The 17393-nt window shown below is 38.1% G+C and overlaps 1 protein-coding gene across 1 annotated transcript in view; it reads right to left on the bottom strand.

The window, feature by feature from the left end:
- Window positions 1–17393, bottom strand: part of LOC104468231 (nesprin-2-like) — a 170744-nt gene that overhangs the window by 82941 nt on the left and 70410 nt on the right. Inside the window, 8 exon segments of the mRNA XM_010082294.1 lie at window positions 1108–1233; window positions 5076–5258; window positions 7302–7424; window positions 8885–9070; window positions 10510–10647; window positions 11188–11370; window positions 11719–11859; window positions 14646–14801. Of these exon segments, the coding sequence (XP_010080596.1) occupies window positions 1108–1233; window positions 5076–5258; window positions 7302–7424; window positions 8885–9070; window positions 10510–10647; window positions 11188–11370; window positions 11719–11859; window positions 14646–14801 (1236 nt within the window).

Below are 17393 nucleotides of genomic sequence, written 5' to 3'. Positions count from 1 at the left end.
TGATAATTTGGCATATTTTTATAAATGTTCACTAAGAACAGTATTTCTATTTGTTTCTTTGCTGGAGGAGTTATACAGCATACGTTTACCATCTACTCTTTTGCAAACTTAACTAGCCAAAAACCTCCTCAGAAACCAAGTCTTTATTAACATTGCTTCTTCAGCTGAAGCCCCTCAATGAGATGGGCAATTCCATTGCCACTTCTATTCATTAAACGCTACAATTGTGAAACAGGTTTTCTTCTAAAACAAGAGCTATTGAACAGGAAGTCCTACACTCAAAGGAAAAAAACAAGTAAGAATCAGGAAATGAGTCATGCTTAGTACTAGCATCAAGCCTCCAACATCCAGCCACCTGAAAGCAGAGCAGCTATGTACTTAGGAGCCTACTGAGTGATTATAGTTATTAGGCAAGTACAATGTATGTGTATTAGCTTCATTGTGACTGACTGCAAAACACTGAGCATTTCAGTGGCACTTTATAAATAGTTATTATACTTAATTAGTAATTTTCTGACTTCTGCAGTGCTGTCCTTGAAACACATCTTATTTTTGCATTAAATAATCAATTCATCCATTACAGACAGCAGCTGACTGCAGGGAGAAAAGTAATGTGTGTTTATCAGTTGATGAAAACACAGTGCAACAGCGAGGACGAGAAAAGATGTCTAGAGATCTAACCCTAACCAGAATCACTTTACGTACCAATGCACAGTCAGCGATCAGAAATGGATTCAGTTCTCTCCTTACGCGCTACCTCAAGCTGATACCTCAGCAACATTAGCAGGATGCTGAGCCTGGGCAAGCTATCAGCGTTGCATACTGTTTCATGAAAACAGCTGTCAGCTAGCATGAAAACAGCGCTCAAGATTTTCCTTAGAATTTCATATGGGTACAAGTGACACACAAAGTCAATAAGGAGTATATTACAAAAGATATACCCAACCTGCAAACTAATATTAATTGTAATATCTCTTGGTATATGCCAACTTGCACATGTGTAGTCACACCATAGCATTCAATTGCCTGCTTGATCGTGGTGGGGAGGGGAAGCACACTGCTGGTCAGGACAAGTAACAGACATGGGAGAAAAACAATGAAACCCACCTCTGGGCAATGAGTCTTCTGAGGCAGTGGTTGATCTTCATGTGATATTTCAACCAAGTGGTTCTTTAAGAATTGTTTCAACTTTTCAATTTCTTGTTCACATTCTTCTGTTTTCTTTACAGCTTCCTGTGAAACAGTAATCCACATAAATAATTTTGAATTAAGTAGTACAGAAACAAACTAGTCAGTAATGCAAGAAACTTGTACTGAAAAGTACTGAACCCTCTTTTGCATCTGTAGTTAAATGTAAAAGAAACTGTGTTTGTTCTGCTAACTGCACAACCCTATCCTCACTAAGTTTGTTATTCACTTGCTAAAGACAAACCGCTCTATCCTTAAGTTGAAGTATGGTGGGCTATTCTGCCTAGGAACACAGCTTTGCTTACTCCAGAGTAGAGCTACGAATTTGGCTATAAAATGCAAATGGAGCATATTTAATCACATTCACTACAATTTAGAACGGGTTGGAAAAAAAGAAGAGAAATTACAGGGTTTCATATCAAGTTAGAAAACCTACCTGGCCTTTATGGGTGCTCAGGTCTTTACTGCACTGACCAAAACTGACCAGCGCTATACACCAGGCAGACACTGCAGCTCAGAGGATAAGCCAACCACAGTATCTGACTATTTGAATACTTCCAATAAAGATGATAAGTATTTCCACTTTGTGTGAGCTTCCTCTTCTTACATGACTTATAGGAAAACATATTATATGTCATAAACAGCCAAATTCACTTTTACTCATTTGACTGTGACAGCAAAATCTCATCAACTCCTATGCTTTACTGTTCACGCAGAAATCAGCAATCTCCCCACACACACTGCTCATATTTGTCAGCCACAGCCTGTCACAATGCCTCAGGTAATTGAGAAATTGTTACATCTACAAATCATAATATTTTGTGAAAACATTTAATTCGCAGAACATTTGGTGGCTCTGTATTTTCTGACCCATGGGCTGAGAACCAAAGAATATCTAACAACTATTGCTCAGGTATCTGCAAAAGGTAACGAAGAAAATGCAGCCTATTATCCACAGGCTTGAACTTACTCTGCTGATAGCAGGACCTGAACAACCTAACAGGTCAAAAAATCTCTCTGCAAAGCGTGCACAGACTCTGCCTTTCAGAGCAAAGAGTCTCTCCTGCTATGAACGGTAACAGTGCCGGTTCTTCAGTCACTTCTTCACAGTAGCGCTCCCTCCCAACAAGAAGTAAACTAATAAGGTTCTAAATTATTACTTTTTTTTTAGTTACAGGTTTTAAAAGGAAGAAAAAACTGTTTTCCCCACTTAAAAAAAAAGCCCGATTGGAGAGGAAGATATTTAATTGTGGCCTATAATCTTAATGCCATAGTTAAAGAATCAGAGGAGGAAAAAAAAAGAGTAAGTCTTCTCCTGCTTAGTTTTAATGACAAACTAAAAGCCCTTCTAAAAGAGAGATTCTCTTACCCATACTTTCACTTCCACATGAACAGGACTGTTTAGTAATAGGTAAAATGTGTACTACCTCAACTTTCCTTGACTAACTAGAGACTAACTAGAGAATATGAATATTCTGTATACAGACTCCAATGTCTTATGTCGCAGGCCAATATGTGAATATAGCCACTTGCCTCAAGATAAATCATCTGTTCCCTGCCTTTCACGGGCAAAAAATCTTATTTTGTCCTTTTCCTAAAATAACACGAATTATGCCATATATATGGGACTCCTCCTAGAAGTGTTGCCTCTCTTTTGAGTTATTTCCTGCTTAACATTTGCTCTTTACTCTTCATATTGTGGCCATACCAGAAGACCTGCCCACGGAAAAGGCTCACCTGCCTGTAGTTTACGTAGGCAGGCATTGTGTTTGTTATGGAAAAGCTTACTAAAAATGACCACAGTAAATCATCAGATATGCAAACACTGCAACTCTCTTGCCCAGAAAACCAGTAGAAGCAGCTGTGGCTTCCAGCTCCTCTTCCTGATGACGTTACTAAGGTAGTCATAGGTGTGGTACTCGAAAGACCACATTAAAAAAAACAGAGGGCAACATTCAACACAGATCTAAATCACCTAAAATCCTGCCCCAAAACATTTACACTACCTATTACAGGTTTTGTTTCTGTTATACTTTTTCAGTAGTTACGCTGTAACTTAATTATACAAAAGTTACTATTGCCATGTCCTGCTGCATCACAGATAGCAAAATCTGGGCAAACATCCACACACTGGAATTTCAAAACTAATCCTCAGGAAAAAAAAATAACTCTGTATACATTTGTACAGGAAACTTGCCTCCCATTTGCTTTCCTCTCTGTCAGGATACTTACTACCTTTCTAATGCAGCACTCAAAATGCCATCCTTCAATAGCTTTATCCTTTATTATGTCTTAGCTGGTGCTAGACTTGTATTGTAGTACTGCTGCTTTCAAGCCATTCAACAGGACTGGAAAGTCTTTTTTTGCACTGTTTGAATCTTAGCTGCCAAGAATTGCGATTTTTCCAATCTGTTTTCTCACAAAGAAATTTCACTAAGCTACAGTTCGTTGGATGCCTATAAGATAAAGGCAAATGCTGAGCAAAAAAGGTTACAGCTGTCTCAAAAAGGAGAAAAATCTAAACCTTGACCTAATGCTCCACAGAAACCAGTTAGGAGTCTCTTGACAACATTTTGTAATTGCAAAACACCCTGTTTCTGATGGTTTCAAAGTGTTCTGAAAATTTGCGACTATTTAATCTTGTAACTCTCTGGAAAAGGTTCTTTTTACACATCCATTTTTCAGACATAAGAAATTGTATGGATTAAAAAAAAAAACCAAAAAACCAAAACATTGTAGGGATCATACTGATCTCACATAGTCACTGCTTTTTTCCAAACTGCAAGCATGCACTAGTCATGTAGCACGTTTGAATTTTTCTCTTGGCGTGGTGCTTTTAATTTAGCAAACTGAAAATCAAAGATGGAGATTCACATTTTAGCTGCCACTTGCGTCTGCCTGGCCTCCAAAATGCCCAATAAGAAGTTACACATTCTAAAGCACTCTGCTTTACCCTAACAGATTTGGAAAACCAAATCAGCAAAGATATAATATCATTTTTCTAGGTGCTGCTGTCATCCTGCCGAGAAATGGATGGGTCACATGAGAATTTTTGTACCTCTGCTGACGTGGGAGTATGCATAACTGAACTCTGGATTGCCTCCAAATATACCTACCCTGGGCAATGGAGCATGACACAGATATCCCTGAATGAAAACCTTCCTGAGCTGGTACAACCACCTCGCTCAGTGAAGTGCTACAGAGCTACTACTTCAGGTCTGGAGCCAGTATAGCTGTTTCATAACTCGTACAGCCCATGAGTTAACTCACTGACCCCGCTGGCACTGCCCTCTGCCACAGCCGTGTGTCACACTGATGCTGTTATATCACTTCTGTTTCCAAACCTGGTCTGGCCAACAGCATCTCCAAGCCCCTTGTCACATGCTCACTTTTGCAGACACATCTTTGCACAGGAGTCGACCTGGCTCAAAACAATGAATTAACCAAGTGACAGCTTGGTCCCCTTCCTGGCTCACTGACTTGGGAAGATCATCTTCAGTAAAAGACTTTCTGCTATTGTCAGTAATTTCTATATAACGGCTGTCAACAAAGAATGTCCATGTTCAAGATAAGTTTAAGGACTTGAACGTTGCAGATGTGAGCACTTGCATATAACACTGGACTTCAATCATCAGTTGTGCAAACCTGGGTCATAGGACACTTGGGCTTTCGTTTCTTCTGCAATATGCTAAAACACATGGTGTCACTTGTGACTGAATTGGAAAACTGAAATGAATTTCCAGACTATCCAGTGTACCTTGTTGTATTATCAAATTACACATAGTAGATGTACTATATGCCTGTAAAAACAATATTGTCTAGTCATCAAAGTTATTATAAAATAAAGGTGGTTTAGGTGACAGTAAAAAAAAAAGAAAATCAATTACCTCCAGTAGGTCATTTTGTTCCTTAGTAATTTTTTCTAATTTTTTCAATTCTCTCAAGAGTTGTCTTGCTCTTTGGAAAACTGAGAAAGGTTGCATTTTCACCCCTGGTAGCTGAAGTTCTTCTTCATAGGACTGGATGTGAGCAATGGTCTTCTGCATGGGACCAACATGGTCAAGTATAACCTATCAGGATACAAGACAGATGATGGATGTGACACTGAGTTGGAAAAATCAGCACTGAAAATTTATATTACTGTCACGATGTGCAAAAGTTCTCTTTGGTGAGTTTCTCATTTAAGAAGAAAGAATACTTTAATCTTGGAACAAATAAGTGAAAATCCATGGTGGGGTTGTCCAAAGCAAGAGGAAGATATAACTCACATTTTCAATTCTGCTTTTTCTGCATATACATAGATAAAGTTTGCACTGTGAAAAAAGGTCACATTCAGATTAGTTGCTATTTACTAAACATGTCATTCAAACTAGCACATCTTTGGCAGTGAAGACAGTTAAAAAACTGGTACAAACCCTTTAAAGTCACTCTAGCCAACTCAGTTTTTTCTTTTTTTTTTTTGTGTGGCAAACCAGCAATGAAATGTCCTTTGTTAAAGCTTGCCATTTTATGATGGTCCTATAAACAGTCTTATCAACATAGCTGAGATGATGAACTGGGATGGAAGCCAGGAGAAACCTTTGAAGATGGCTTTCCTGGCAAAGGCAGCATTTCATATCACAATATCCTGAGCAGCTGCACAGTTTACAATCACCTTTATCAGTTTTAGATGAACAGAAACGTGCAGTTTCATACCACAATACATGTTTTATGGAAGACTTGGTGATCAACCTCGGAAAGACAGAATGGTAATACCAACTCACAACTTCTTGGTTCTTCTAAAGAAATATGAAATCCTACTGAGACCTCATTCAGCTGGGAACTTCAGAAGGAAAAAAAAAATAAATGCAAAGCATCTCTGGACCTTATAATATTCTTGTTAAATTCCCTCTCAAGAAGATTTTATTTTAAAAGGCCTCAACTGGAACAAGATGCTTATTCTCTCATTCATAAGCAGCCTGCATGAGGATTTTTTTGTTATTAGTGTACTATCCAGGCTTCAATTTAAAATAAGGAAGTGAACATTATTTTCCAGAAGAAATATTGCTTCAGTTTTTCCATATAGTGTAGCCATTACAAAATCGTTCTCTGGATCACAACGCTATGAGAGCTACGATGACATTTTTATCTCTTCCATGAAACTCAATCTATGCTTTTTGCATTTCAGTCAGCTAACAATATGGACTGCATGTGGTATAAAAGAAAAGATACCATAATGCTTTGCTTTACTTCACTCAAGCAGAGAAAGGAAAACTATCTGGCCAAGACATCTTTGCAGCAAAGTCACTGTCTGATGAAATGGCTTTATGGTAAGTCACTCCAGCCTACCTTTTCATAAACATCTGCTAAATTTTGCATCCATTTTTGGAAAAATAGGGCCTGACTTGCAGACTTTCAGATTACTTACTGTTTGATGCTAAGTGGAGTGATATGCAGTGAGTGTCTCTGAAAATCAGGCTTTCAGGAAAACAATAAATGAGGAAAACCATAAACTTTCCAAAAATTGAGACACTCAAATATTGCAGGTATGTCTGACAACACATCCGTAAGTTACGTACTCGAGTTCTCTATGGGCATGTTCTCAATAGTTCTTTAATTTCAAATGTTTTAGTTCACACAAGGTCTGTGATTCTCGAAGATATCTCTCAACAGTCCCACCTCAGGATTTACATTGTGCAGGTGTCTTGGAGCATGCAAACTAGGTTCCTTTCAAACAAAACTAAAGCAGAAGATAATCTCCAGAAGAGCCTCTGAAGAAAACCAGCCACTAATCGATGTCCATTCTACAGGACCAGTTCAAAGTAAGCCCCCAAGACACATACAACACAGACATCAGGTCCTCCACACCGACTGTTTTCCCCTACCAATGTGCTCCTCTTGGGTTGCGCTAGTTGCTACTTCAGAAACATATAGCTAAATCATGGCTGAATAATACTTTCCATCTTTGACCCACGAGTTAGAATTTGTGTGATACCTTTCAAAATCATACTCTATAAACTTGTTCATAGTAGTTGGCAGTCACAAAATAGCCTTATGCTTGTGAAAGCATCTTTATGCCGATTCATGCATAAATAGGAGGAAAAAAAAGCCTATATATAGGCATTTTCACAGACCTGTCCATGCTTAAGATGGTCTTTAGGAGAAAATTCTAACAGATCCTCTGATGACAAGATTGTCTTCATTTTGGCAATATCCTTCTCAAACACTTTCACATGAGATTCAATGGCATCCAATTCCTAGATTTTGGGAACAAAGAGAATATTTGTAGAGAGTACAGTTTAGGAACTCACCCCAAAAAACAAAGCCAGCTTGCATTTCTGCCTTTCACTTAAACTTAAAAAGAAATCGAAAAACAAGTGCAGGATATGCAGGTCATGTTGATGGATGCTGCCAATCAAAAGGCTAGCTATTATAACTTATATATTGTCATAACTTCTGGAGGTCACCTGGTCTGTTTTAAACCCTGAATATAGAATTGGAATACCCTTGAAAAGTCATATTATAATTTGCCAGTAGTGTCAAGACACTTTTCCAGTGGTGACGTCTATCAGCACAGGAAACTGATCTTCTTACACTGTTGCAGATTCCTATATGAAGATGTCAAATGGAAAACAAACCCGCATACAGCACAGCTGTTTGTGAACTGTTGTGGAGACAGGGTCACAGAATAAATTAGGTTGGAAGGGATCTTTAGAGGTCTCTGGTGTCCCCCAGAGCAGATCGTTTGGGGCCTGATCCTGTTGAGATTTGGGTATCTCCTGGGATGGGGTTTCACCTCCCCTTTGGCACATGATCCAATGTTTGACCAATTTCACAGCAACCAAATCCTTCCTAATAAGTAGATGGAATTCGCTTTGTTATAATTTGGGTCTGTCACTGCTTGTCTTTTCTTTGCACACCCCAAGAAGAATCTGTTTCTATCTTTTCTATAGCCTCCCATTATGTAGCAGTACACAGCAGTAATACTGCCCTCACCCAGAGTTGTCTCTTCTCCAGGCTGAACCAACCCAGCTCTCTCCTCTCCTCCTATGTCCTGTGCTACAACCCCACAATCACTCTGATGGCCCTTCCTGGGCCTGCTCCAGTATGTCTACCTCTTTCTTACACTGGGAAACCTAAAACAGGGCACAACACCCAGATGTTATCTTACTGGTGCCAAAAACGATCTCTGCCATGGACCTCCTGGCTGCACTCTTGCTCAGGCAGCCCAGGATGTTGCTAGCCTTCTTGCTGGAAGACGATGCTACTGTGTCATGGTCACCTTGTCCACCAGGACCATCGACCCTTTTGGCAAAGCTGCTTTGCAGCTGCGTGGCCCCCAGCCTATATTGGTATTTGGACATCTTCCCTCCTGGGTGCAGAACTTTGAACCTGCCTGTGTTGAATTTCATGAGGTTTCTGTCAGCCCGTTTCTCCAGTCCATCCAGGTGCCTCTGACTAGGAGCCCTACCCTCCAGTAAGATAAGCCCTTTTAATTTGCCAGTCAACAAGCCCTGCATTTCTCCTCCTAAACAAGGAGTTTCATCAATACTCCTGAACTTACAGCTTAGATACCAAACACCTTCTGATGGTTTATTTCCCACTTGGCACACCTACTAAAGCCAGCACACCTTTTTCTATGCAGGCAATAAAAGCTGTATTTTATAACATATGATGAAGCTCTGATAAAAGGCACTCATAGATCACACGAACTTACATCAGCCACATGTTGGATCTGTGGAAGAACCTCTGCTATCTCATGCTGTAAAGTTGCGACTTGATCATCTATTTCATTTAGCTGTTGCATTAAACTGTCTGTTGCGAAGACTGGTGTTAGCTCCTCCAGCTCTGAGTAAACACTGTGTAGAAGATTTTGCTTTTGCTCTGAGTCCTCCAAAGCCATCTGGAGACAAAATAAGAGCTTAGTTTGACCCATCAATGGTGAACATGAAAGTTTCACAGAGGTTAGAATCATAAGGAATCAGTTTTAATTTCCTATGTGTCATTGACCATTGCGTATATTCCCAAAAGCTTAGTTCAGACTGATACACTTCACTCCTAAGGGAACTGAACTGCTGCATCCTGCAGGCAGAAAACTGAGAGCCTGATGCCATGATTTTAAGGGAATCAGATAAAATAAGTCTACACAAGCATAACAAAAGGCATGAAGAGGAAGATTTCAAACTCAGAGAGAGGATCCACCCCAAGAAAATAAAGGTATGGAGAAGATTGCTTTCCAACTCCTGTGCCATGGTCAGGCTGACCCCCAGTACATGAACAAGACATGTCAGCCAGACACCTGAAAAGGGTTTTCTGCACACCAGCCTGCAGCCAGCAGATGTGACAAAATGCTCCAGAAAATATTTGGCCAGTTGTACATGATGGGAAGATTCTTCACATCTCCTACAGCTAACTGGATTAGCTTTTGGATTAATTACAGTGAATGTCTTCACAAAGAAGAGTGAGGGTTGCAAGAAATGCATGTGATCCAATTCTTGCTGTGTCGTATGAAAGAAAGAACTAAATTTATGTCTCAACTCTAATGCAAGCCTTGGGTGCATTTCCAAATCCACTAGTTTCTCAGTCCAGAACACATCAAACCCTCCAAACCACAAACGCAGAAGACAATAAGCCTTTGTCACAAAAAAGTCCACAGATTTTTGAACTCACCATCTCCCCTTTGTGGCTACGTGCTTTGTAACATATCAGTCCAGAACAGTCAGCTACTTCTTGTAAGGAATTCTTATTTAGTTTTAATACAAAAATCTATGTTCAGAGGACCAGCTTTCTTGGTCTAGGCCAAGGAGCAGACATACAGAAAACCTAAATTTCAAATACGAAATTGCCAGAAATCCTCTTGGCACTTGCCCAGCCCTGATCTTCCCTGTAATATTACAAATATTTTATTCCTAGAATTACCAATCAGAATTTTCAAGATACATTGAGAACTGCCTTCCACAGCACAATTCACTTCAAAGTTTCCATCTAACACATGGACATCAAAATACCACTTTACCACTTCTTGGATCACAAACACACAATACAGAAAGATACGGATTCAGGCAGTAAAAGCAGATTCTGGATACACAGTAGGGTAACAGAAGACAATCACAAATTTTTTGAAAGATAGATGTACTACAGATCAGCACTTTCACAACATAGATATATCCAACACCGAAAAGTATCTATCTATATTTCATGAGTGTCAACTATAACCATTTTTCACTTAAACAATTTCCCGAAAATGGTAAATTATTTATGTCAGTTAGACTTAAGAATGCAAAATTGTGTCTGTACAGAGCACTAATTTTAACAAGAACATATATCTGCATTAACGCTTACCTGAAGGTCATCAGTATGTTTGTGTAAGCTTTTTGCAGTGTCATTTTGAGCATCTGCTCTTAGCAAGGAGTTGGTGTTTTCTATCCAAACTTTCACATTCTTCAAGAGTTCATCATATTCTTCCATCTTGTTGGCAGCCTAGAAAATGACAGGATTTTACAAAAAAGCACAAATGCATTTCTATTCACTGTATAGGATAAACACATCTAGAGATGACATTAAAAGAAAATGGGATTCATTTTCATCAAGGTCATTTAAATTAGTATGGTGAAATAAAGATCATAATTTTTCTGAAATAGTTTCATGATTTCAGGCTAGGTCCTCTAATCAAAGGTAATTTTGGTGCTTATATTTCATGGGGGCACTGTTGCGATTTATATGTCAATGTTGTTTTAACAGATAGCCATTAGCAGAGTCATCGAAAACCATCTCATCACCCATCCAGGGGTATAAATTCCCTATGCTAACCTATGTCAAGCGTGGTGCAGACCCAATCCTTTGGCGTAGTAGCTGGAGGTGATGTTTGCCACTCCAGAAACTCTTGGCTACAATAAGCCAACAGACCTACAGCAGGCTTTTGACTCTTTATTCGAGAGCTTTTGATGATGATTTATGCAAATCCTTTATTTTGTGTTTTATAAGGTGTGAATTTCTTTAACTTTTTACATTTGCATCTACCTTGTTTAAAACGGCAGTTCTGCGCTCAGCAAGTTGTGAGACCTGTTGGTACTGCTGAAGAGGGGTCACTAAGATATCCATCAACTCCTGTGCATGGCAGGAATCCTGTTCTACTATATCATGCACTTCTGCATCCAGTTCATTGAGTTTGTAATGCCAAAGGTCCAGCATATCCCAGATTTGCTGCATGTGGAGAGAGGGGAAAAGAAACATAAAGAAGGTCAGGCTCAAAGATAACAGCAGAGTTATTTGTTCTTCATGCAGGGCACGTGGAATTGCAAAGATTTTGGAACTGATATGACAAGAACAGAACACTCTGCATCTACTGGTGTGATTGACAGTTGAAGAAAACATCTTTTCCAGTGAGAAAGAATTGGTAAATATTCACCAGCTAAGTGCTTGCTTGTACTTATCCTTTTACGGACACAAGATGACTCGTAGGCCACTTTACACTCCTGGTAAACCAGGCTCTGTAGAAACAACCAAAACTCTTTTAACACTGACAATTTTTTTTTTTTTTTGCAAGATTACCTTCTGAACGTCTTTGGCTTTTGCAATGTTTTCACTCTTCTGTTGTAACATCTTTTCAATAGCTTGAAGGCCATTGATAATAGTTTCTGCTTTTCTTTTCAGCACATACTGAGGAGAGCTCTGCAAGATTTCAAAGCTAACCTGTCAGAGTAAAGAGAAAACGATAGGGGAGATTACAAAGATCTGCTTGTTTCTGTGCACGACCTCACCAAAAAATATTCAAATTATTTTTATTTTTCTCTTTACGAGTCACTTAAAAACACAGACAAATGACATTTGCAGGAAGAAGCATTAATGTGAATGGGTTCAACATTTATTTGTGGTTCAATAATTTCCTCTCCACTAAAAACGACTGCTCAAGAAAGGCAAGCCCTGAAGAAACAAACAATAAGACACTGCAACTTCCTGGGCGCTTTGCTTCAGCTGCCCCGTTCTAATCTGTAACAGAGGCTAATCCTGCTGCATTGTGGAAAGGGTCACATTTAGATTCGTGCTGTAAGAAACCTAGAATTACACTTTTCTGTCTCTGCTGACATCCACGTAAGAAATAAGGGAACATGGAAGTGTCTCAATATATAGTGAATTTCTATATATAAATTTAGAGATTTATTACTAAAATAAAAGTTTCTGAGTCCCATAAAGGATGTGGAACTTAATTTTACTCTGCAGAAATAAAAATTGGTACAATGAAGGGCCTGATTTTCTATGTAAAGAGAACAACTCTCAAGGAAGCTGAAGCTGAGTAACTGCCTGAGCACAGAACGGAGCAACACAGCAAAGTACCAGGTTACTGTGCACTAGATGTAGTGCAGGGATCAAGAAAGTCCTTGCTCTGAGCCCAAAGTTATGCCTTTTCTTACTACAGCTTGCTACCTGTTAGGGCCAGCCAAGCACCAGGAAATTCTTAAACCACAGTAAATTCTTTGTGTGCTGCAGCCCTAGGATTTATGGGGTATATGCACATTGAACAGCTTTATGCTGCACTGATGCAAAAGATGTCTAGTTTAGTAGTTATTCTGTTTTGAAGCTCCTTATACTGAAATACTTCATCCTTCTTGTGGGAAGAGGAATTAAGATTGCTATTCAGTTAATAAATTATTCATCCATTTTTATTTCTCAATTTTATTATTTATAGACTCCAACATGTAGTGTCAGACTAATATAATAATACCCATAGTAAGGTATCGTATTGAAAAAATTACATTAATCAAAAGAAATACACAGCAAAAAGAACTACAGTGCTCCTCTCAAATACTCAGGCTTATACAAAAAAGCTCTGAAGTCCAGTCTGTACTTACTGCCTAAGACTCCTTGGAAAAAGGAACTCAGACTGTAATCGCTAAACACTTGACCATTGCCACTATCGTGGAGTATACCAAACATGAAAAATTACTGATCTTGTCATGCTAGCTTCCAAATTAGAAGAGAATCATGTATGAATGGCGTGACACAGTTGGAAATGAGAAAGCAGACCAAGCACCGATTTCATGTCTTTCCTCAGGAAAAAAGCTGCATCTGTCAATGCTCTACTAATCAGTAGGGCAGGATTTAAATTTCAAGACTTTGTACTGGGATAAATTTATTATATTTTTCACATAAAATGAATGGCATCAAAAGTACTATTCATTTTTAATTGCTAGGTTAGCAGATTTAGAAGAAAGTAGAATACCATTAAAATATTACATGTTAATTCTGTTTAACACATGCTGGTACCTCCTAGTATGTAACTAAACTGATCTCCAGTTCTACTAGGATTTATCTTATTTCCTAAATGCATTTTGAAAAATTCCATGATAGTATATATTGTTGTCCCCTACCTAAATGTGAAAAGCAAAGGTCACCTCATTTCTGGGACCAGTTCTTTTACTCTAACATGTAATGTGTACATTGGGATAATCTTTTATCTCAATAAAAGAAACAGTAAACAACATAAAACCCCAAAGCATAAATACTGTTTTACTTCCCTTCCTCTTCTCTCTCTTACCCAGTTGTTGGTTCAGAAAAGCCTGGTTCCATTTTGAAACACAAACTACAAAATTAACCAAATTAAAACTAATAAGCTGTAATTAATATGTCTCTGAATATTTAATGCAACATAAAATGAATGATAATCCGATAGACACTAACAACTAACTGGATTTCAAAATGGTTTTATTAAACTTTCAAATTTTATCCAATTAACTAAGATTAGGCTTTAAAATTAGCATTAAACATTATTATTTCTGAAAGAAGAGAACTAAAATTTTTTTTTATTTTTAAAAATAACACAATCAATATATAACAATGATAATAATTAAACCAGACTAAAATTCGACCCCAAACTTACAGTATTATTCCATTTTCCTTAATTTTCCTTTCAGTTAACTGTTTATACCCCCTTTAGACACAAAACATTGCAAAAAGCTGACACAATGTTATTGAGTTATTTAAATTCCCTACTTACTTTTAAAGGAATGCAGGCATGTCCTGAAGGGTAGTCTAAAGAATCATGCCATGATACCTTATCATGTGTGCAAATTAGATTTTTTTAAAAATGGTTTCAAAGTCCTCTTTTAACTCAGTTTTGAATGTGTCTTCTCAGTAAAGCTACACAAAGTTGCCAATCAACTTTGACTACTAGTTCAGATTAAGAATCAGACTAGACAGAAGACAGCATCCATATCATGTCCAGGACTTTATTGTTAGTGGTTCTGCCATGTCCCCTTTTAATGGAAAAGAAAGATATTGTATTCACACTGCTTACTGTAAAGTTATTCTAAAAGGAGACAGTTAACATGAGGAAACTTTCCTCACACATACATTTTCACCGAGAGGAAAATGAAAAGAATCAATGTTTCAAGTTGAAATTTATAGCTATGACATTCATCACATATTGTTGTACTTACACATTACAAAAAGGTAAATATGAAAGCTACACCAACAGTTACCTTGTCTTCTAGGTCTTTCAATACCTTCTTGCAGTCCTCCAACTGTGTTTCGATCTCTGCAGGAACTATTGTATACATTTCAGAATACTTGATCCGGAGTTTCTCCATGATATCCTTTAGAGTTTGACTTTCTTTACCAATCACACTCTGAACCTCCTACAAGATTAAGAATAACTTCAGCGTCTTTACCCAGTTTTTACTGAGTGGGTGTGTGTATATGCACATACGTATACATATAGATGCATACATATTGTGTCTTATATTTCCTACCATGATTAGGATTTGGAAAAGTTTTTTTTGTGATATGAAATCTAATTTGACTACCTCTGCAAGCACATTAACTTTGAGAAATACTCCCTTCAAATGATGCTTTTCAATCTGTAAGAATTAATTCAACTTGATACTATTCCATGTCAGGCAACTGATGCACTGATGTTTATTGACAGGTACAGCAATGTAATAATCTGAAGAGTTCCTATGGTTAAACATTAACCTTTGTGCTCTCCCTTCTGCCAAAAGTGCATTTTCTCTTTGAAAGCCGTTTAATAGCCAGTGTTCATTCCTTCATTATTATAAACAACACAAAGGCCACAAAAAGCAACAGGTTTCAAGCTGAAGTGTCTGCTTTCAGGCAATTACGTAGAGCAGCACAGCAGGCTCCTTTCAAAACAGTAGTTTCCAGTTCTGCACGAAGAATGTAGGTTTTATGAGATAAAAGAAACTTGGACAACTGTCTACAGCCTGTGCCCTAGAAATAAAATCCGATCTAAGTCCTTTTGCAGAAAGAATGAAGAAACTCATTTGTTTTGGAGGTTTTCTAGAATTTCAAGTTGGAAAGTTCTGTTTGTGTGCTTTATGGTTCCATTTCCCAAAGCTCAGCTGTTTGAGAAACTCAAATGTTAAGTTATTGGGGAAAATGGTCTAAAGCTCCTACTGGGCAATGAAAGTCATTAAAATTAACATCCTTTTCTTTTTCCGTTGGGGTAATGGTAATCCATTAACTCCTAGTCTTCACTTGGCAAGCTTTTCCCTCACACAAACACACTGCACAGAAGAAATACGTAAGAGTGTGAGATTGATTTATTTCCTGTCATCCCACGACAACTGGGTCTGATACTAAAAAAACTCAAAACGATGAAACAGCTGTGTGCCTAATTCTACCATGGAGAAGGCTGTTGTTGTCAAATGGCCCAATTAAGATTGTGCCAACATTTACGGGTGTTTATAGATTCCCTGACTTGAATTTGAAAGAAGCAGTTACAACATCAGTCTCCAAAACAAAGCAACTCTCTGCAAACTGATTTCTATATATAAAAGCATGTTCCCTTTCCACAGATATTTAGCTGGAAAGCAGATGCCTGTCAAAACTGTCACAATATTTTTCCTAGGAGACTAGATGATATCACTTGCCATTTGCATAGTCATCTATGTTGGTTAGTTAAAACTTCACCGCCCGATTAACCTAGATTTGTCATCTGGAAGTGAAATAGGTGTTTCCATTCAATAAGTGCAATACAGCCCTGAACAATGTTACAGGTTTTATAGAAACTAGGTTTTGTTTGGAAGTAGGGATGAAATTGCCCTGCAGATGTTGACTTACTGGTGTTTGCATTAGGTAAAATTAAAGAATTTTTCAATCCTTTCAGATAAATCTTTTCAAAAGGAGCAGGCCTGCTTGCCACACTGCTACAAATAAATCATCTGATGGGATTGCTGCTTACATTTGCATGTGCCAGTTGCAGTCAGGAACAGGAACAAGGTCTAAAGTCACTTTTGGGTGAGTTCTAGGTGCTCAGAGTAGCACAGTTTGGACGTGAGGGAAAAGAGCAAGCACCAAGCACCTGTAGTGGTAACATTTCTTCCTGGATACAAAGAACTCAGTAAAAGAGCAGACCCAACTCTAAATTCTAATTCTAAATAATTTTAAATAGAAATCCATCCCTTTCTGACAAATCCACAAGGTTTCACACTTCATGGGTTTTCAGAACTTCCTAAAGACGTAGTTAACATTTCTCTCTCATGCTAACCCCTAGGAAAATGCTTCTATTTGCCACAACAGTCTTTGGCTTCTGTACTTTTCCTAGCCTTTGCCAGCTTTGAGCATCCATTTTCTAAAGAAAATACATGGTGGGGACTCCCAACTAGTTTTTATACAAGACTCAGCAAAGAGAGGCAAATTTGTAATAGACCTTAGTGACTAGAATAAATACATTATAAAGTTCTATAGTTAAAAGATAACTCAATTAAATAAAATTAAAAATAATTTTTATCAAGATTTAAAAATTAAGATGGCAATACAAACACAATAAGACTAAATTGAAACAAATATAATTAAAATAATATATAAATAAACCCACATTCAGGAAGTATTAAGAATTACGGCATTTCATAAAGTCAAGATTTCCAAGAAGGATAACAAAAACAGACTGAAATGATAGAAATGTATTGACTGGGTTTCTGCAGAGAGTGGGTTGCTGCTAGTGGAAACTGTGGTCTTGATCACAATTTGATTTCTAAAAAGCATTTATCAGGTTAACCCCCTGATGTGGGACATCAAATCCAGAGCAACTGAAGCTGCCCTGGCTAGGTACGCATAGTGGGGAGGGGTGCAGGATGTACACTAAGGAGTCCTTCCTAAAAGACATGCAACTGGCCATGAATCTCTCTGCAATCTGGAAGGACTTCTGTGCCTGCTAACCGGACCACACAGAGGGAAAGGAACGCAAACCAAGGACATGGCAGGGCCAG

The sequence above is a fragment of the Pterocles gutturalis genome, unplaced genomic scaffold, assembly GCF_000699245.1.
Source record: "Pterocles gutturalis isolate BGI_N339 unplaced genomic scaffold, ASM69924v1 scaffold21956, whole genome shotgun sequence".
In the NCBI taxonomy this organism is placed as follows: domain Eukaryota; kingdom Metazoa; phylum Chordata; class Aves; order Pterocliformes; family Pteroclidae; genus Pterocles; species Pterocles gutturalis.
Note: the sequence above shows the minus strand (reverse complement) of the source record. Positions and strands in the feature narration are given on the sequence as shown.